Here is a 21,523-nt window from a genome sequence, read left to right as displayed (position 1 = left end):
GATGCGACCCTTTCAAAGATTTTTTTTTTTGTATTTAATAGCCATTATATGGCTCCCTGTAATCTTACGTCAAGTTGGAGTTGATGGGTTGTCTCCTGAGAAAAACCTGCTTGCTACCTTGCGCAACCAGAATCCACCTGCCTGGTCTTGAAGTATCTAACACATCAAATATTGTGGGTTTTTTTTTCAAAAATGACAAAAACATCCTGACTTTTAAAGATCCACAACTTTGAGACGTAAAAAGTTTTCTGATACGTCTGAGGTTAGATGTAAATGTTTCGTATCGACCACTTCTTGTTTACGAGAGGAACCTGAAAAGGTAAAATGGTGTAATACTCCAAGACTTTTTATAAAACTTCATACACATTCCTTAGTCCTGTACTTTATCTGTCATAGAAAATGAGAAGAAGAAAAAGTCAAAGAAGGAGAAAAGGTTAGAAGAACAAGATTGGAAAATAACCTCTTTTCCCTTGTTTCCTCCTATTTTTCCCTTTTTTTTTTTTTCCTTCCTGTTGTGCAAACCCATTTTGTAGAATTTTAAAACTTTCAATAAAAAAACAATTTTGAACAAAATTGGAGAATAAGTCAAAAAAGTTGGGAGTCTACACAGTGGATGACCTGGAGAAGACAACAGATACTACTTGGAAAGACATTTTTGGGAGAAATTTTTTAGGTTACTTTTTGCTGTAAATCCCAAAAATTAGCAAAAACGAACATGCGGAACGTCATCTCTCATTAACACCGTGATCATTTTTGTATTGAAAAACTTTATTTATAATAAAAATAGCATTCACAGACTTGCTCGTCTAGCTACATACATTGTGTTCCGTTGCCTTTACTGGCAAAAGTCCACAATCAGCTTCAATCAAATCATATATCAACTCCCAAAATGTTAAATAAAGCAACAGCAATGGACAGTGTTGAATCGATCAATGCATAGTATTTAAACAAAGATTGGCCCACAAACCTCTTTTTTTTTTTTTGTCAAGACATAGAAGAACACCATCGATAAGGTAAATGATATGATGACTGAAGAGTGTATACAAGTGCTTAATAATGGAGGTCCGCAATGCAGTAACCTAGTCTTAAGTCTCAAAAATGGGAAAAAAAAAAAAGTAAAAAAAAAAATTCCAAATCACTCTTATGGATTCTGCTTTCTTGAAAAGAAATTACACTTTTACATACCTGATTCAGTTTACATTAAAATATATCCCCGATTTTTTATTTTTTCTCTTCATTCTCAGAAATATAAACACTTATCACATTCCTTGCATCATTTTTTTTTTCTGTTTTTATCGTCATAAAGTATCTTTTATACATGGAAAAAAAGGCATTTCGTTATTTTAACAAGCTTGAATAATTACAATTTTAACTCTGTACACACAATGATTGGCCTTTTTTTTGTACAGTACCATAGCAACAACAGTGATAGACTCGCAATGCTCATTCATGTCAGTATGAAAATGTTTTGTGTTTTTTTGTGTTTTTTTTTACATCAATGCACTGTAAAAGCAGCAGATTCAGAGCGATGGCAGACATTTCGGCTCAGCTAGGCAGTAACGCAATATTGTCTTGGACCAAGGATACGCAGCAGACGTGTTGACAGCTGCTGTAAAAGACTTGCGATGGAAAAGAAGAAATCAGATACTTGTTTTTAGACCATGCATTGGGACCTGTATACCTTATCGTTTCCAATAGAAAACCATTTTTCCCCAATTTTTTTGGAAAATTTTTTTTTTTTTAGAAAGAAATGAAAATTGTGTATTTAAGGATAGGAGCCAACAGAATATTGTAGCACAATGGACGATTGGCCACCCTATGGTCATGAAGAAGCATGCTTTGATCTTTCTTAAACACTTTGCATTCTTATTACCTATGGCAAGTAGGCTTTGGCAAGTATCCTTAGGGAATTATAATCCCAGAGCTACCTTACAAACCAAAAACACTTAAATGATCATCCTTGTGCGAAGTGTGCTTGTATATGTCCTTCATCGCAATAGTAGTCTCAGGTATCTTCTCATAGTTACCTCCTTTGTCTTCGATCTGGTCTTCTACATTTCAATACATCCCATCACCAGCTTATGTAACCATAACTCATAGTTCAATTAATCATCATCCTTCAAATTAATTAAATCAATAATTTCAGGTAATTAACAGTCAAAAAGTGTGTTAATTAAGACTAGACCCCCCCCCCAAAAAAAAAAAAAATGAAAAAAATTGTGGTTTGCTTTCCAGTGCTATGAACATGTTCCACGGAAGAAAATGTCTGAAAATAAAAGTCCATAAATGAACATCGTCAATAAAATAGCTTCTTGAAGAACATGTTATTATCCCTTAGGGGTTTACATTTGGCAAATAAATTAAAAAAAATACATCAAAAATACTTTCTTTAATATACATCAGGCACAACACTCTGTAGTAAGGTTTCATCTGCATAAAACATTTTTTGGAGCTCTAGGATCGTTAGGTGCTTCGGTAAGACACTATTAAGAATTTGATGTTCTCAGAGCCTCCTTAGATAAAAGAATGTGACATCAGATGGATCAGATACTGAGATCTGTGTTACATTCCTTATAGGGTCTCCTCCGTTGTGCTGAGGGATGTTTAGAACTTCTTATTGTGTCGTATTTCAGACTGGTATCATCCCGATCCCTGTTACCAGGTTTTTGATCTCGGCTTCTTCTCTCTGGAGACCTCTCCCTTCTCCTCTCAGGTGAGCGATCTCTTCTTCTATCAGGAGATCTTTCCCTTCTTCTATCGGTTGACTTTGCCCTTCTCCTATCAGGAGAACTGTCTCTTCTTCGATCAGGTGATCTTCTTGGATCCATAAACCGATCGAGTGACTTTCTTCTTCGATTTGGTGACCCATCCCTCTTTCGTGCAGGTGACCTTTCCCGTGTTCTTCGAGGAGAATCATCTCTCCTTCGTTCATACCGCTCTCTCTCTTTTCTTTCTAATGTATTTTCATTACTCCTTGCCCCTTCTGTTCTCTTCTCAGGAGACATTTTTTTCTGTCCGTTAACCACCATTTTTTCCCCTTGCCTTGGGTGTCTTGCCTCAGGGGACCTGTCCCTTCGGCTACTTTGTACAGAATTATTTTTAGATGACCCATTCCAAGTGTGATGGTCAGTGTGTTGTCTGTTATAGTTCCTGTTGCCTTTAGGGTCTTTGACATAAGTCCGTTTTTCCTCATGCTGTAATGAATTGTGAGTATTTGGTGGGTAACTGAACTCCAATGGCATGGGATGTCTTTCAGGTGTTAGTGTGTTCATTTTCGAAAGATTTTGTGAGCTGGCTGTGGGGCTGATGCTGTCACTGTTGGGTTCTGGAGAGGAAAAATAAAATTAGTTTTTTTTACTTAAGCATGAGAAAGCTCTCCTCTCCTAGGTTAGTGTCTGCAACACACATTTGTTAAAGCGGTCAGTACACCTATTGATTAACTGAAGCCTGTTAATATACAGTGACTTTAATTTAGCACATACATTGGTGTGGTCAAATTTGGTGTCAATCTACCTTTGCGTTATGGCCTAAATGTTTTTAATTTCTTACCAGCTAATAATATAATTGAATATCCCAAAGAAACAGGACATATGCCCTGAAATATACATAATGTTGAAAGTTGACCTCACTAAAGTAGATGGTCTTAGTGTGATCATAATGCCACTAACAGATGGACTTTCGGTCACTGCCTGGATATTTAAGTATCTTCTATTCTGTTGGCCAATTTGTGATAATTATAAGATAACTCTTCATAGTTGTGAATTTTTCAGAAAGGTTTTTAACACTTGAGCTTGAACTCCTCAAAAACACCCAACAGATTATGTTTTCAGGACTTCCTTAGCACTTCACAAGTGACCCTAGGTCTTTTCAGTTCATGAAGAACCACCACAAGTGTTTGCTCTAAAGCCAGGCATATACTTTAGTTCAGCAGACAGAAATCTCTTCCAACTTCCCAATACATGTAAGCGCTTAGCATGTGAGAACACGCATCCATTTGCAATGGGCAGAGGGGGGAGAAAGTCACTGCTTGACTCCTTCCTTCCATGTAACCAAAATTATTGAGAGCTGAAACTCCAACTACCAATCCTCCTCTCCCCACACATCATCTACTGGTGGTAGTTGGGAGGCCTTCAAATACATCCGATAGTCAGCAAGTTTGCCAAATCGGAAAGCCCGGGTAACGAATGTGTAATGGGGAATTTAATGGATATCCTTGAAGCATCACCTGTTGGCGGCACCTTAGGTCTGGAGTTGCAGGACACTGGTTTTCCCTGAACACAAAAGGATTGGGAGTTGAAATTCCAACTATCGATCCTTCTCTTCCCTGATAGCTTCTATTTGGAGCAGAGTTTGGAGGCCAGTAAATACACTACATAGTCAGGAAGTTATGCCAAAATCGTCAAGCTTGGCTAACTAATGTGTACGGGGGACTTAATGGATATCCTCCTTGAATCATCACCTGTTGACGGCACCTTACGTCTGGAGTTGAGTAACATAAGTGTAGACCCACCCATACCTTGTTAACATTTATCTCCTCCCGTGTAAGCAACCCTACACCCTTCCTGATAATGTTGAGTCGTAGAAATGGTGGTCTTTTAAAAGTGCCCTTGATACATAGCCAATGTTGTACATTATGGCGATTTTTTTTTTTTTACATCACTGGCAGAGAAAACCTAAATCCTTCCACAATGATATACTACTTTAATGTCTACTTGATAACCTATAAATTCGTTAAGAGCACATACAAACCTGACACCACATAACCAGCATCGTTAGTGTTGCCGATTGACGAGCACATGGGAGGACTTTTTTAATTTTTTTTTTTTTTAAGTTTGCTTGTTTGTTTTTTTTTTCTTTTGAAAAATGTATATCACTTAAGCTTGCAAGCATAATTCTGCAAAGTGGTCGCAATGGAATAACAAGGCCTGCATGTTTAACATCCAAGTAGTGTACTTACACATACAGTTCAGGGAAATGCAAGGTGTTCATGAGTTGCTGTATACACTTAGGTAGTTTTAGCAAAGCACAAGCAATGGGTAATAATTAGGCCACAGCACAGAAACACCTAATAGTGATTTAGCTACAAACCGTAGTTTGATTTTGGCCCATAAGGTAGATGCAAGACTCGCCGAGCTTTTCATTTCTCATACATGCAGCGATATTAGGAGGTATCATCGCTGAGGAAGGTATAGCCCCCGCACCAAGAGAAGAAGTGAAAAACAGAGAGAAAGAAAGAGAAAAAGCAGAAGATTTAGAAACCCTACATACTGAAAGAGGAAAGGAGAGAAAAAAAAAATTATTCAATCTTCATATTTCAGGATGGTTTATTTTGAATTCCGACCAGGTTTGGCTAGATGACATCCAAATAAGGCTGTGAAATCTGCAGTTTCTATAGTGACATTAGGCATCTAGAATGTGAATTTTTTCTTTTGTTTTTTTTTGTTTTTTTTTAACAGACAAGACTAGAATAACTATTTTTTTTTCCAAAAAACAGGAAACAGATAGACAAGATGCCAGAGGAAAAAAAAAACATTTACATTCAACAAAAAAAAAAATTATAATAATAAAAAAAAATAGATATATATTATAGATATATACAAGTCCACAGCAGAGACCACAACAGTCAAATTAAAATACAAAAAAGAAAAAGAAAAACTCATTACAAAATGATACAGCCTCACTGTGAAGCATGTTCGATAGTAAGAGGTAATAAGCTGGAACTTCACATTTGTAATAAATAGGGGCCAAGGAACAAGTTGACCCCATGACGGTTTACACCTGTACTTTTTAGCAGCACAACTTTCAAAGTCTTTGACTTTTCTTTTAAAACAGGAAAAAATAATAATAATTAAAAAAAAACACATTTTTTTCCCATTAAATTGGCTTCCTATCTCTTTTGTCAGTGCAACAGCCGTGTCGTCTAGAGGCGAAACACCTCACAACAGGACAAGTCATACAAATGGTAATTTACAATACAGTGCATTTTAACGGGAAACCAATAAGTATTGGACAGTAAAAATATATACAGAAAATCGATGCCGACAGCATTGCATTCCTATACAATTCATTCGCGGCTAATTTTTTTGCTTTTCCCCTTCGAATAGTCCTAAATTGGCTAACGATGATATGTTGATGCTGTGGATCTTGTTCGTTTGCCATCAATAATTCTGCTCTTGAATTTTTTCAATTTTTTTTTCATGGTGTAATAAAAAATAATAATAACACATTACTTGCTAAGAAACAATTCAGCTTAACGGAATTTTTCAAAAATCTTCGGAATTGGCAACAATTTATTAAAGGGGAAGCATCACTTTTTCAAACCTAGAGTGGCCAATAACGTTGGCGGGTTCCAACAATCTAATGTACATTGGGTCAAGGCTCTTTCTTGACTATGAGAGAGGTGAGCAGAAATGACGATCGGGCGTGCTAGATATTAACAAGTTTATGGTTCAGAGGAGAAGAACGGAGGTATCACTTAACGGGAATCTGTCACCCCATGTTTCGCCTATAAGCTGCGGCCACCACCATCAGGGGCTTATCTACAGCATTCTGTAATGTTGTAGATAAGCCCCCGATGTATCCTGAAAGATAAGAAAAACAAGTTAGATTATACTCACCCAGGGGCGGTCCTGGTGCGGTCCAGGTCCAGCGCCTCCCATCTTCATACGATGACGTCCTCTTCCTTGCTTCCTGTTGCGGCTCCAGCGCATGCGTACTTTATCTGCCCTGTTGAGGACAGAGTAAAGTACTGCATTGCGCAGGTGCTGGGAAAGGTCAGATACACAGGGCAGATAAAGTACGCCTGCGCAGGTGCCACAACAGGAAACAAGGAAGAGGACGTCATTGCATGAAGATGGGAGGCGCCAGACCCGGACCGCGACGCCCATCGGACCGGACCGGGACCGCCCCTGGGTGAGTATAATCTAACTTGTTTTTCTTATCTTTCAGGTTACATCGGGGCTTATCTACAGCATTACAGAATGCTGTAGATAAGCCCCTGATAGCGGTGGCCGCAGCTTATAGGCGAAAAATCGGGTGACAGATTCCCTTTAAGCGCTGCTGAAATTGAAAAATAAATTAAATAAAGGTTTTAATTTAAAAAGGTTTAAAAGTCAACGTGTTACGAGGTCAGGCAGGACGCCTTTATCAGGACAATCCTCTCTTCAAGTATATGGATGTAGCTTGTCTCTCTCTTCACATGATCGGTTTATTAAAGGGACTCATGCCAGCCGCCTACAGTATGCGAGCATCTGCTTTTGATGAACCGGCGTGGCGTAACTTTACGTGAGCGTCACACCGCAATGGTGACGTCATGCCACTTTAGCTAATGAAAAGCGAAGCAGCAGATGTTGGCAAGTAGGAGGTGGTATGCCGAGCTACTTTCCAGAGGCCACAGAATACTGACTTGGCCACTGGACACCGATTCTGCAAATTGATTTACTCATCTCTACATGTTAGGGCAAAAATTTTGGGGCAAATTTATCAAAACGTTAGAAAGTTTGGCGATGACCAAGAGAAGTCAAGTTGTTGGAGTTTTAGGGGTTATGGATGGGCCAGATGTTGCCCATCTAAGATTACTGTGGGAAAATTATCTGGGTATTTTTTATAGAAATTTTGTCTTTACTTGCACTTTTTCTTACATTTTCTTATAAAACAGACAACGGGAAGACAAGGGATAAACCGTGAGCCGGTTTGGAAAATGAGAATACACTACTTTGGTAAAACATACAGAGGTTCAATAAATGTCCGACAGCCATTCATCCCGACCACCCCATAGACATGCACGCCTGGTTCGATTGTGCATGCATGCTTTTTTTAATCGAGAAAAGGTAAAAGACACCTCTAGTGACAGCCTATCTCCCTTAAAGGGATTGTCTTCTACTTAGAGAACCCCTCCTTAAAGCCCGAGTAAAATAAGAGAAGCTTATACTCCTCACTGCACCAGCAATGTTGGCGGCGCCACTCTTTTGACACTTATGTCACGTGGGCATTGCAGCCGATCATTGATGTCTGCTCTGTCTAAATAGTAAAGAAAGTAGCCGTTCAGCGACCACTGATTGACAGCAAAGCATATACTCGGGTGCAAGAGGCGAGTATACGCTTTCCTTATTTTAGTTGGGCATTAAAAATGAACAAGAAAAGTACTGGACAAGTCCTTTAAAACAAAGGATAGGGCATGTTGAAATTCAACATGCCTCTTTTCTCCATGACACCTGTCTAAGGAATGTTGGCGGAACATCTAATACAAATTAAATGTTCAGTCGGTGTCACCAAAATTGGCCAAAGTTAATCCAATGCGTTAGGCCACCACTAATGGGGTTATCTATCCACCATTCTTCTCCAGAATAATATTGGCTCTAGTTGTCATAGTCTTGTCCACAAAGTATTGCCGAGTTACTATCTATGTGATAATATAGTAGACCCCACACCTACGTGTAAAATCTGCACTTTGTGGAGGCTTTCTGCTTTGGCTTATTGAAGGGGTCCTAATGGGCATACCCCCTCTATTACCTTCTCGGACATATGGAAGGTTTTGTACAAAGATGATGACTTACTTTACTACATACATTAAACCATTGCTTCTTGATCTTTTTCTCTCCTGAGGCCTCGACAGCAAGGAGATAGTCATGCCTGGACACCACAATTGGTCGCAATCTAGGGCAACATTTTGAATCCTTTCAGTTGACCTTCAGTCTGTTGTGTGGCTAAACCGGATACTCCGAACCACTTCCCTGACAACTAAAGAGATGCCTCAAGTGTTTGAGAAGCAATGCATTACACATCTGAAAAATATTACCCCTCCAATATCACTATTAACATGCCGAGCCAAACAGGGATAGTATATCCATGGAAGACAAAGAGGCTGCCGGATACCATCAGATACACTAATACTTAGGATAGGCAACTTTATAGAACACAATCAGACACCACTGACCCCCGTAGACATTAGATTGTTGGAAGATCCTGTATTATAGAGATTTTTTCCCCTCATAAATCAATAGTACATGTGAGAATAAGAAACTTTTGTAATATATCTTATTGGAGAAGTCTGCTTCTTTCTCTTCCTGGGATGATGTTGCACTCTAAATTCCGGGGTTAAATCAGTCTTTGATGAAGGCAGACTTTCCCATTATTTCGATAGGACATGAGAGTTGGTGCTCAAAGTTTTATGGAAATCTGGAACTGTGGTTCAAGTCAGTCTAGTAGCAGAATGTCAGTGTCGGCCTCTAACTCCTCCCATCTCCATAGAATTTTAAAGGGACTCTGTCACCTGAATTTGGCGGGACTGGTTTTGGGTCATATGGGCGGAGTTTTGGGGTGTTTGATTCACCCTTTCCTTACCCGCTGGCTGCATGCTGGCTGCAATATTGGATTGAAGTTCATTCTTTGTCCTCCATAGTACACGCCTGCGCAAAGCAATCTTGCCTTGTGCAGGCATGTACTACAGAGGACAGAGAATGAACTTCAATCCAATATTGCAGCCAGCATGCAGCCAGCGGGTAAGGAAAGGGTGAATCAAACACCCCAAAACTCCGCCCATATGACCCAAAACCAGTCCCGCCAAATTCAGGTGACAGGTTCCCTTTAAAAGCACCAACTGTCATCTTCTATCTCAGTAATGGGAAAATCTGTCTTCACGAATACAGATCTTACCCATGAAATGCGACTGAATAATCAGTCCAGAAAGAGAAAGAAGCTGATATCTCTGTTAATATATATGACAAAGTGTCTCGTTATTGAATTTTGAAATAAATTTTAAACTATAGTTACTCTTTAAAATCTATTGCATGTAAGTAGCTTATTTAAGCGGGGGGGGGGGGGCTGGCTAAAATATTCTTTAAAGGGAAGTCTGCCCATACGATCACTACTTTATCTCACATATGAAAAAGGGGTTCAGACATTAAAAAAAAACACAATAAATTAATAAATAAATAAAAAGGGGTCTTTTTAATTCGAATTGAAAAGGGCAGAGCTGCAATACCAAACATAGTCTGCGAGCAAGAGTGGCGCTGTATTTTTTTTTGGAGGGGGGGGGGGGCAAAAAAAATTACATAAAAGACGACCCCTTTTATTGTTGCATTACAGACAATCCCTTTATGCTTTGGTTCAACTTTAATTTTATATTAAAAATATAGGTATTAATAGACGACTATCATTTTTGTTGCAATTGCTGCAAGACTATAAAATGGGATGCTTCCTCTTTAGTTGTAAAAAAAAATAAAAATTAAAAAATTATAAAATTTGTAATTAGTCACATGACTAAGATGCTAAAATTTCCAGCCGCAATGCAGCCTGTATCGGCATATTGCACGGAGGAGATGGATCCATGCAGAGAATAATCTACTGGATCCCATACAGACAGCTATTAGCAATTGTAACGTGCAGATTATGATGGTTCGTAACAAGTAATATGCACTCATGGTGGCAAAAAAAAAAAAAAAATTGGGATGAAATGAGTTCAGATCAGCTTTCATAGAAACCTCAAAGACCTTTGGTTGGGAAAAGCCTTATATATAAATATATATATATGGCCCTATCAACAATTCTCTTAAATAGGAATATTTTACAATATATTTAATACAGTCTTGACGTAAAATAGAATTACGTTCTGAATATCCAGTTCCCTGATAGCATTTTTTTTTTCTTTAAATAAAATTTATTTTTTTTGTTTTATTTTTTTTCATTTAAGCTTTTGACAAATAAAATCTTTCTCTTATCTGGTTAAACACTGCTTGGAAAAAGCAGAAAATTGACAATTCACATACTTTATGCAACAGCGCAGGCAAATTAGGAAGGAGTTCAACGTGTGAGATTCCCAGTAAGAATTACAATTTTTGTTGTTGTTGTTTGTGGTTTTTTTTTGTTAGTTTTTTTTGCTGTTTTTTTTAAATGGCGGATTCCTTATTTGTTACAAAAGGATGAAAACAGTTTGGCACAGTTCAACACAGTTGAGTTTTAACAAATAGATAAGGTTTTGCATTAAGTTTCTCCTTCATCAAAGATGCTACGTTGGTTTTTTTTTTTGGTTTTTTTGAGTTATTTTTTTTTTTTTCCTACTGAGCCCCAAGTCCACAGAAGCAAGAAGAGGTTGAGGAGAGCGGAAAAAAATCAGTACAAGCGAAGCAATTAACCATATTTCGCAAAAGTTGGTAAGACACTGGTGATTAAAAGAAAAAAAGAAAAAAAGGTATTTCCTGCTCCAGATTCTTGACAGAGAGAGATCATTCATGGAGTGATGGTAGGGAGCAAAGGAATGTTTTCAGAGTTTGACCCACCATATTCCGGCACTGAACCGTCCCCACGTTTCAGACTCAGACGTACTCGCCGGCCACCATTTTTTATCAGTTCAATTGCCCGAGCATGCTTCATGTTCTTTGTGCTCTCCCCATTTATTTCCAGAATTTCGTCACCAACCTAGAAGTCAAGAACATTTTTGTATTTCAATTACAGGAAGAAAACGATTAAAAAACAATTTAAACTCAATATTATCTACTAACCACCAATGGATTATTTGTCCTTTACGGATTTCAGGTCCAAATTGGAAACAGCAGAAAAACTTTCCAATCTGTCGCCGTTTTTAGTACATGGCATTTTACTTTCAACTTTTGTTTTTAAATTATATAGTTCACTTGGAAGTGCTGGTCTCATCTGCGTAAATGGTTAAAAACAAGCAACTTGCCAATCTACCGATTATTGAAAATTCTCGCTCTCAAAAACAGAGGAATTTTTAATTTTATAGTTTATTGATTGATACCGGGTTCTTCGGGCAATCTAGTAGTAATGGTGGTTGGTTTTAAAAGGCAAGGAACACTGTGCTTACAAGCTCTTTACTTTAGCACTTCCAAGTTTGGCTCTAAAGGTGCCCCTGTACTACTTTGATGCTGCAGAGGTAATATTGCCTTTGGTTGCAGTAAGGGAGAGTCCTCCTTTCAGACTTGTGGTGCAAACATGCCGCCGGCCTAAACTGTCAATCAGCAGCAGCGCGCACCGCCCCCAGGAAGCTGGGAGACTTGGGAGTAATTTCTAAGTTTCAAAGTGTGTGTCCAGACCGCAATTTTCAAACCAGCCATACATTTCCTAACCCAAACGCAACAATCTCATTGGCATATAAGAGGCTGTTGTGTTTGGATCTGGAGACTTGTGGACAGTCCAGAAAATTTCAGTCTGTTCAAGGACAAAAAAAACTTGGATGTGTAACAGTCGACCATAGATTAGGACTCCCATACATATTACACTCATGTTGGCCTAACCCACTGATGTAGGTGGGCTCTGTCTCCAGACTCTCCCCCAAGAGATGGTGTCATGAAAAACAGAGAATTCAGCAGGTCGAATTTTGGACTACTATCCCTTTTGCTCTCAATGAGTTCAGCCACCAAAGGAGGAGTCTGGCAACAGATCGGTTTCAAAGAACAGTAGAGCGGGTGCTGCCAGCTGAATGACCGATCGGCTGAACGACCGATCGGCGGAACAACAGTTATCTATTGTGTATGGAGCTCTTTGGACTTAGTGTACATCAGAGGCCCCAAGGGATGAGCAAAAAATGGTCTTATTTGGTGTCAACTTTGGAGCCAATCATTTCCCCATAGGGACTTTTTATTTTAATTGCAAATAATCAATTAGACCTTATTAATGAGAGATCTACATGATACAACAAGGTTTAAGATACAATTAAACATCTAACTGAGCATTAAGCTCTGACCCAGTTGTCTGTTTTACGCTACCAGTGGTCTATTGTTGAATAATTACAAAAATTTGTCAGAAGCATCTCCTTGGCAACAGACTACAAAGTATCACTTTTTACAGAATTCCGAGACAGTGATGGTTCTGTAGTCTGTTGCCATGGAAGCAGCTAAAAAGATGCTGACTTAATTTGTCCTATTGTTGAAATATATTAATAATGTTTTCAACTTAGAGATGTTGTAAAATCATAACAGATTATGAAAAAATATTTTTTAAGACAAAAAGAGGACCTGCCAAAAGTGGCAAGTTTTTACTCTTATTGTATTCCCGCTGATCCCCTGAGTATTCCGCTTTTCACTCTATTTGTTTTTAACTCTGCCATACTGTTCCGGAGAAATTAGCTTTTTTATTTGGTCTCAATTTCTATGCTCTTTTCAAGGTGGCATGGCTCACAGGATCCTCTGGGGTGGGTCTTTAGGATGATCTAAATTATTACCCGGTAAGCACTGCCCCCTTGGAAAAGGGCATAGAAATTAGCACTGAATAAAAAGGACCCTATCTCTGGAACCATATAGGGTATTAAAAAAAAAAAAAAACTAAGATGGTATAGTCAAGAGGGGCAGAGGGAATTACATAAATAGGAGCAAAAACTAGGCAATTCTGACTCGCCAAGGTCTATTCTTGCAGATCAAGAGCTGCTAACACAGTAGCAGGTCCACAGTAAGGGGCATTTTTCTGATGTGCCCCAATAGGGCACATGGATAGGAATTGTTGAATCTGTAAAACATATTTGATTCCATATATTTTGATAAAATGTAAAAATCTGATAACTCAGTGAGATATTGAATAACATGCTGATACGATTTTTAACAACTATATGCTTTTAATTAGGAGAAAATCTAGGAAGGTCTGTTAAATACCTTTGTATATTTAAAAAGGAGCCAAATCTAAGCAATCATTAGTAAACGTACAGTTGGAGAATGGCTTAGGATGCTACATTTTAGATGAAATATGAGTGCAAGGGTGTAATTTTAAATGTATATGTACCCTCATCTTCCCACATCTCTCCGCTGGTCCATCCTCTGCAAGACGCAGAACATAAAGGTCCATGTTATACTCCCGCCCTCCTCGTAGGCTGAACCCAAATCCTTTTGCTCCTCGGTCAAGTTCTACTGCGTAGAAGTCTTGTTCTGACTGCAAAAATATAAAAGGGAAATAAAGGATTAGCATGCTGTAAGGTTAATATATCCATCACATTGGCTCAGTGGTTAGCACTGCAGCCTTACAGCACTGGGGTCTTGGGTTCAAATTCCGCCAAGAAACAGTGAGAAGTTACAGAAAGGAAGTTCCAGCATCTAGAATGCTGCCAGGAAGCCAAAGACAGGAAACAAAGTGAATGGCAATTTACAAAGCATGAGTGAAAATCTAGAAAGTCCTAAACATATTAGACTGATATGTGCACAAAAAAGTTTTAACTTGTTGGGGTTGAGGACAGCAAGACCATACTATTCTAAGGTTTTATTGGAGAAGTATGCTTTAAAATTAATTTTAGTGATCGTTTCCCTTTAACAACACATACAAGGATGCTAGTGAGAGGCTAAGAATAGGGTCCACACTTATCATTGGCAGAGGTGTAATCTGCCCCTATGTTTGCCACCTTAATGACAATTTATTACGTAAACCTGGACCAATTTTAGGCTTAGGTGCCATAAGAAAGATTTCAGATTGAGTTCCATGCTGGTTACACTTACCCCTTTAAGTTACATTATCAAATGTATTATTATTTAATACCTGCCGAATTGAAGAAGTCTCAATAGTTTCATGGTGTAATTGGAATGGTAGCTTGGTACGACAATACTATCCTTTATATACCACTATCGGTTTATATCAGCAGTAAGAATATTTTCCAGCCTCAATACAAGTATAATATCTGTCATATCCGATTTTGTTCGATGCTCATTAAAGTGAGTTACGGCCGTTTATCTGCGAGCTTGAAAGGCTGCTTGGATTAGGCGAGTATTGCATCAACACAATATCTGTCTCCCAAACCTGATGAATGAGCTATGAAAAATTCCATAACCAAACAGTTTTGGGGAAAATATACTCCATGCCCGATGTACTGCGAGCTACTGAAACATATTTTTCAATTATTTTCTTTGTTGCTAAAGGGTAGGGATTATAAGGATGCTGCAACCGTATGGTGAAAGCAGAAAAGAAATCAAAGTGGCTCAGAACATTTCTGCAGCTCGTGTTTTACATTTACTGAGAGTCTAAATATTATTTCTACTTTTTTTCTATACATTTAATATTCATTTAGAGCAGATTCACTCGATTCAGCAGGCAGATTAAATTAGGTACGACTAAACTTTGCTCAAATTGAAAGAATCGCCACTGCCATATATTGCATGAATAAAGAAAATGTTATTTGGCAATAGTAAGAATTCAAAATTACAGTGACTTTAAAAATTTGGCGCCCAAACAGGGACTTGGGATTATTTTAGTGGATTGGGTTAAAATAATGAAAAAAAACAAACAAAAACCCATATTATACTCGCCTATCCTAGGTTCCCTTCCTTAACTTCTTACACTTCTGTCTCTGCAGTTCCCCAGCTGTCTCTGCAGGTTATCAGTTTTTCTGGCCCTGTGACCCATGCGGTCAAGTGGGGATGGTGCATGTCACTGACGTCAATGACATGTATTGTACTTCCCCTCTCAACATGACCCCACTTGAGCCACATTGCCCAAAGAACCAAAGACCTACACAGAGTATAGTGGAACTGCGGAATCGGCAGTGTAAGTAGTCAACGGAAGGCTTAGGAACAGTGAGTATAATATGATGTTTGTTTTTTTCCATGTCAACCTAACCCACAAAATAATCCAGCGGGAATTAGCCCCCCCCCCCCAACCAAAAAAAAATAATTTCAGATTCCACATTAATATTTTTTCAAAAGATAAAAGTTTTTTAAAAGTTTTCTTACCTGTGTAGCGGGTGGAGTTTTAAATTCAAACTGCGGCTCTTGCTTTGGTTTTGTATTGTTCCTATAGTTAAAGAAAAACAAAACAAACAATGTAACCCTGCAGCGAATAAACCTGCCAACCTCTGCTGAAGACGGACATTTATGACAAAGTCTTACTTTGTTTCCTGGGCTATTGTCTGAGGCGTGTGCGTGGTCGTAATTGTGGCGATTTTTTCGGCGTTGGTCAATAATGAAGCGTTAGAGGATTCTGCAAGAATGAAAGATGTTTCAGAGTCGGGAAGAATGTTGCATAGATTTATTTAATAATGCTCTGTAAGTGCAGTATAATTACGCCACTTATTTTGCATAATGTGCCCATTAATGGTCTGGAAAAGGGAAAATCTCGCAAAAATATTTTTTTTTTCGCTTCTGCGATTGAACAAGTGCAAAAAAAGGAAAATATTCTTTGTTAGGTCAGCTGTCTACATTTAATCTAATGTTGTAATGCAGTTAATGACCAGTCAGCCACTTTATTTTGTGATTCAAATATTTGGTGTATTGTCTTTAATATTAAAGGGGAGGTCACTTGGAATAACCCTGTCCATATGCCTTCTAATGTTAGTCTTATCCAAAAGCCACTGCAAAGAGACGGTTTAGTTTTGGAAGAGATTATATGAGCGAATTGATTCGATACAAATTGAGTTTGTGCTGAATTTTTTAAGGCATTTCCTCAACCGGGCAAATTTGAACAACTTGCAATTTGCTTCGTGTGAATCACCTAAAATGACCTTCACCATTTTACACATTGCAATAGATTGGATAAGCTGGGCAGGTTTCCCAGAATTCCTTGCAGCTATCACATGGTTTAGCAAAATCAATCAGGAAGGACTATCAAAACCTCTATAAAAGCTGTAGAAGGGAATGCAGCAGCCAGTTGAATCTGGATAGTGAGAGAATGTCACAGCTCATAACTTGGCCATAGACAGAAAGTCACAAAACACTGAATAAACAGTACAGATCGTGTGTGACAGGACAGCACTGATAAACAATTTACCCATGGCTATATACATTGAAGTCTTGAAATTACTAAGACTGTGTTTCTGTTAAAGAGCTCGAAAAGAATTAGATGCAGTCCTAGGAGTTCTGAGAGTATTACACACTTCATTTCAGAGATATTACAGATTTTGCTGTCAATCAATTAGTTGGGAATCAAAAATTGGGGAAAAATTCAGCAAAGTTGGCAAATTCAAATTGCAAAAAATTCACTCATCTCTAATGAGGCAGTCAAACGGTCTTAGATGTCGGACTAAGATCGGATCGCAGGCCATCAGCTCTCCTGACCCGAGCGTGACAGCTCCGATTTATACCAACGTCTAATTGTGCCCTAACAGTTATCCAATCATATAAATAAGTGCCATGCAATACCAAATTTCTCCAGCAGTGGCCACTGCAGAATAAAAGTGTGGCCACTCGCAGCTTATTTGGCGATAACAGCTGATCATTATGATTGTAGCTGCTGGATCGCTAGCGAGTCCTTTAAAAAAACAAAAACAAAGGGGGTTGTTGGAGGTGGCCATTGGAGCAACTTTGAGGACCATTAAAGGGACACTGTCACCTGAATTTGGAGGGAACAATCTTCAGCCATGGAGGCGGGGTTTTGGGGTTTTTGATTCACCCGTTCCTTACCCGCTGGCTGCATGCTGGCTGCAATATTGGATTGAAGTTCATTCTCTGTCCTCCATAGAACATGCCTGCGCAAGGCAAGATTGCCTTGTGCAGGCATGTACTACGGAGGACAAAGAATGAACTTCAATCCAATATTGCAGCAAGCATGCAGCCAGCGGGTAAGGAAAGGGTGAATCAAAAACCCCAAAACCCCGCCTCCATGGCTGAAGATTGTGCCCTCCAAATTCAGGTGACAGTGTCCCTTTAAGACTCTCATGTAAGCTCGACCATACCTTCATGAGATAGTACATTTTTTCTGTATTGCCCCTTAATTGCATACCATCTTTTTTCTCTCCAATAGGGGGCACCATTTTGACTTTATCCATGAGATTTTGCTTTTTTTAAAATTTTTAATATCATTGACTAACATGAAAAATAGCAATAAATGGTACAGCAGCTACTTGACCATACATTCCGACAAATGAAACCACTGAAGCCTGTTACATTATGCAATTCCTATTTTCTGCAGACTTTTTTCACTACACGCATCAACAAATTGGTAGTAGAAAGTACAAAAAGGCAAAGTGCATTAGACATATTTTGTAATTTGCGCGATATGCCGTGAAAAGGCCCGAAGATATTTTATCTATTAAACAAGATGAGGGTCATTACACATAACCATCGACTGTATCCTATTTAAAGCATCACATGAGTAACCGGCTCCATAAAACATAGGATCTGCTCCTCTCTCCAATACAGCTTTTTTCCTATAATTAAGTTCTATAATATTCTATAACCAGAAATACTAATCCAAAGGTCAATGATGCTTTAATATGACTCTTGTCTCTATATCTACCATGGACGCAATATAAATATTCTTTGGTCTTTTTTCTTGATATTCAGCTTTAAATGCAATTATTACATAGGAAGATTTATCATTTTTAACCTACCGGCATGTAAAGGAGTTTTCTCAACAGAGACTAGCTCCTTTAGATTCCGCAACGAATTTACAGAGTGACATGGACCCCAATATATCTGGCTCATATACACTATTAAAGCCATACAGACAGGAGGTGACTTCACAAGATGAACCCCTTTAAGAAAATTCTATCATAAAGGTGTTCATTATAGTTTATTTTTTTAATTAAAAGTTTGATCGTAAAAAACAAAACAAAAAACTACTCTTTAAGGGCATTTTGGGATAATGTAGTGGAGCCCTCCACTCAGAGCCACCATGAATTAGTTGAAGTCGTAATGCAAGGAGTATCTTTTTTTCCTCTCTGGAGGACCCAGCACGATCCTTTGGTACATGGACAGCCCACTGATTACAACGACCACAATGTAATTCCTTTTTTCACCTGCGGAGGCACTGCAGGGAAATGAAATACTAGCATCCAAACAGGTCTTAGCAGCAGGACAACTATCCACTTTTCACTCTTTCAATATAATGGGGTGATACAAGCGGCCATGCACTTTATAAGCTTTTCGGCAGCTTTACCTTTACCCACGGGGTAAATCTATCTATGTAAAGGAGTTGCCTCATCAAATACTGCCCATTTTTAGCAGCAACAATGAACTGTGTCTAAGTCACTCTGCATAAGGTTAATATTCACTAGTAAGGCCATACGGATTAGTGGGTGACTTCACAAGATGACCCCCTTTATGGAGATTCTACAATGAAGTTGATACAGGAAAGATATATATCTTGGTACCGTGTTAGCCAGTAGATAGAAAAATAATTAGAATTGAGAGTCCTCAGTGGTTGATACCTTTTAATGGCTAACTGAAAAGATGGTAACAAATTGCAAGCTTTCGAGACTACACAGGTCTCTTCATCAGGCAAAGACTCTTTGCCTGATGAAGAGACCTGTGTAGTCTCGAAAGCTTGCAATTTGTTACCATCTTTTCAGTTAGCCATTAAAAGGTATCAACCACTGAGGACTCTCAATTCTAAATATTTTTCTACAATGAAGTTGTTCATTATAATTTATTTTTTTAATTAAAGTAGTTTTATCTTAAAAAAAAAAAAAAAAACTCTATAAGTCCTCAGTTTAGAACCACCATGAATTAGCTGGAGCCTTAATACAAGAAGCCATTTCTCTCTCTGGAGGACCCAGCATGATCATGCGCTAAATGGACAACCCACTGATTTCAACAGCCACAATGTAGTTCCTTTTTTCACCTGCGGAGGAACTGCAGGGAAATGAAATACTAGTTGCCAGGCTGTGATCAGACAGGTCTTAGCAGAAACTACGAATTAGCCACAGTCTATGGGATAATTCATAAACTACTTTAATGATCACTTTGCCATGGTGATTTTTCAATCATGGATCTATAAAACACTACAGATAAAAAAAACATACAGGTCCAAAACAATATTGACGTGTCTACCAATCCATTTTTTTTTGCATATTCTATTATCAATCGTCTTTTCTCCAGCCACTTCTCCATGCAAAACTTTCTCTCTGAAACAAGAGAACTAATATTTTAACAGCCATGCGCTTTTAACTAATACACGACGCATTCCGGCTCCAGCATTCTGCCGAGATGTAAAAAGCTTTTATAGAGATTTTAAGAGATGAAGAACAGGAAAAAAAAACCTCTTTTTCCCCCTCAGATATAAAGAAAAACATAAAAATAAATAAAAATGAAAAGCTCTTGAAATTGAATAGCAGAACAATTCAGAACACTGTGTGTTGCTAGGAACTGGTGTGGGTTACGGTACTTAATAATTGCGCTACACAAATAATATTATTTGGCCTAGATAAGTAAATGAATGGTAATGTGGTCCTTTCACCATCATCTACTTCAAAATTGACACTTGGGTCTAATATTAAAAGTAATATCACAGCTAATTAACTAATAACCCGGATTATGGATGCTCTAATGAACGCCTCTATGAGAATTGCCTGAATGTCAAATGTGAGTGGTCTCTTATCCATCCCCTCAGCTCCGAAAAATATCTGGGGTGTTACTTATTACATGGTCCAATAATAACAAAACCTAATGATATTTAATCAAATCATCTTGACTAAGATCAAGAAATGTCTTGGATGTCCATGTGTCCCAAACTGTGGGAAAAAAACCTCAAAACAAAAAAAAATTAGGAGGGTGGAGGATATTTTTTGATGTCCCCGATGACTTTAATAATGGGAGCATGTAGACTCAATGTAACACAACATCCAAGAATGGTTAGATGCTCATAGACATTTTACCAACCCAACGTTTTGGGAAAAAAATTCCCACTTCCATCCAGCAATTCAAACTGGATTAAAGGTGGCGGTCTAACTATTACTTCTGGGATCTGTCGGGAACCATCTTTCCTGATTTCCTCATACACATGCAGGATCCACAAGAGTAAACCACTGTGATGGTGGTTTAACCATAAGGGCAACAAAAGTAACTGGTTTTGGAAGTCAAAATTCCTGACCCTTTTCTCACCCTACACCATCTGGAGAGTTGGGCTGCCACGTTGCACATTAGACAGTTGGCCAGTAGTGATGAGCGAGTATACTCGTTGCTCGGGCTTTCCCGAGCACGCTCGGATGGTCTCCGAGTATTTGTTAGTGTTCGGAGATTTAGTTTTCTTCACCTCAGCTGAATGATTTACTGCTATTACCCAGCCTGAGTACATGTGGGCGTTGCCTGGTTGCTAGGGAATCCGTAACATGTAATCAAGATGACAAGCAGCTGTAAATCTTTCAGCTGCGGCAAGGAAAACTAAATCTTTGAGCAGTCATAAATACTCAGAGACCACCCGAGCATGCTCGGGAAAACCCGAGCAACGAGTACACTCGCTCATCACTATTGGCCAGTACCGATGTTGTCGTAGAAGGTTTGGTGATCTTACTCTCATGAGTGTATGGTGGCCTTAACAGGGTTGTGCACTACTCGGACAACCCTGTCATAAATGCAAAAGCCTCCGATGTTAGATAAAAACACCCTATACTCATTTCCCATATCAACACTAATCCAGTGATGTTAGTGCCGGGTCTTTTGGGGCTCACGTGTCATTGTTAGGTCACGAGATCCTTGCAGACAATGTTTTGTGAGCCCCAGGAGTTCCATCATTGACGTGACCGCTACAAGCTTTGGTTAGCTGCAGTGATCACATGTCAACAACTCAAACTTATCAGTAGAGTTGAAAGAATATGTTCGGAATCGGTCTCCGAATCTGAATTTGGCGTATTTGTGACATACTGGTACCCTATTCATGCCGA

At 38.7% G+C, this 21,523-nt stretch overlaps 1 protein-coding gene across 11 annotated transcripts in view; it reads right to left on the bottom strand.

Annotated features, from left to right (window-relative positions):
- Positions 1–747: 747 nt before the first annotated feature.
- The window catches only part of MAGI1 (membrane associated guanylate kinase, WW and PDZ domain containing 1), a 452,701-nt gene continuing 431,925 nt past the window's right edge, over positions 748–21,523 (bottom strand). For 6 of the 11 annotated variants that reach the window (XM_069736561.1, XM_069736565.1, XM_069736562.1 and 3 more), the window contains 5 exons: positions 15,816–15,906; positions 15,660–15,720; positions 13,729–13,875; positions 11,277–11,415; positions 2,394–3,325 (listed from right to left, as the gene is read on the bottom strand). In XM_069736561.1, coding sequence (XP_069592662.1) covers positions 2,544–3,325; positions 11,277–11,415; positions 13,729–13,875; positions 15,660–15,720; positions 15,816–15,906 — 1,220 coding nt within the window. In that variant the 3' untranslated portion in view covers positions 2,394–2,543. Of the gene's footprint in view, positions 3,326–5,088; positions 5,178–10,888; positions 11,416–13,728; positions 13,876–15,659; positions 15,721–15,815; positions 15,907–21,523 lie in introns of those variants that run through there. The other 5 variants (XM_069736568.1, XM_069736569.1, XM_069736572.1 and 2 more) reach the window with 3 other exon arrangements.

Source organism: Ranitomeya imitator, chromosome 8 (assembly GCF_032444005.1).
Source record: "Ranitomeya imitator isolate aRanImi1 chromosome 8, aRanImi1.pri, whole genome shotgun sequence".
Taxonomy (NCBI): domain Eukaryota; kingdom Metazoa; phylum Chordata; class Amphibia; order Anura; family Dendrobatidae; genus Ranitomeya; species Ranitomeya imitator.
This window is presented reverse-complemented; position numbering and strand designations above follow the sequence as displayed.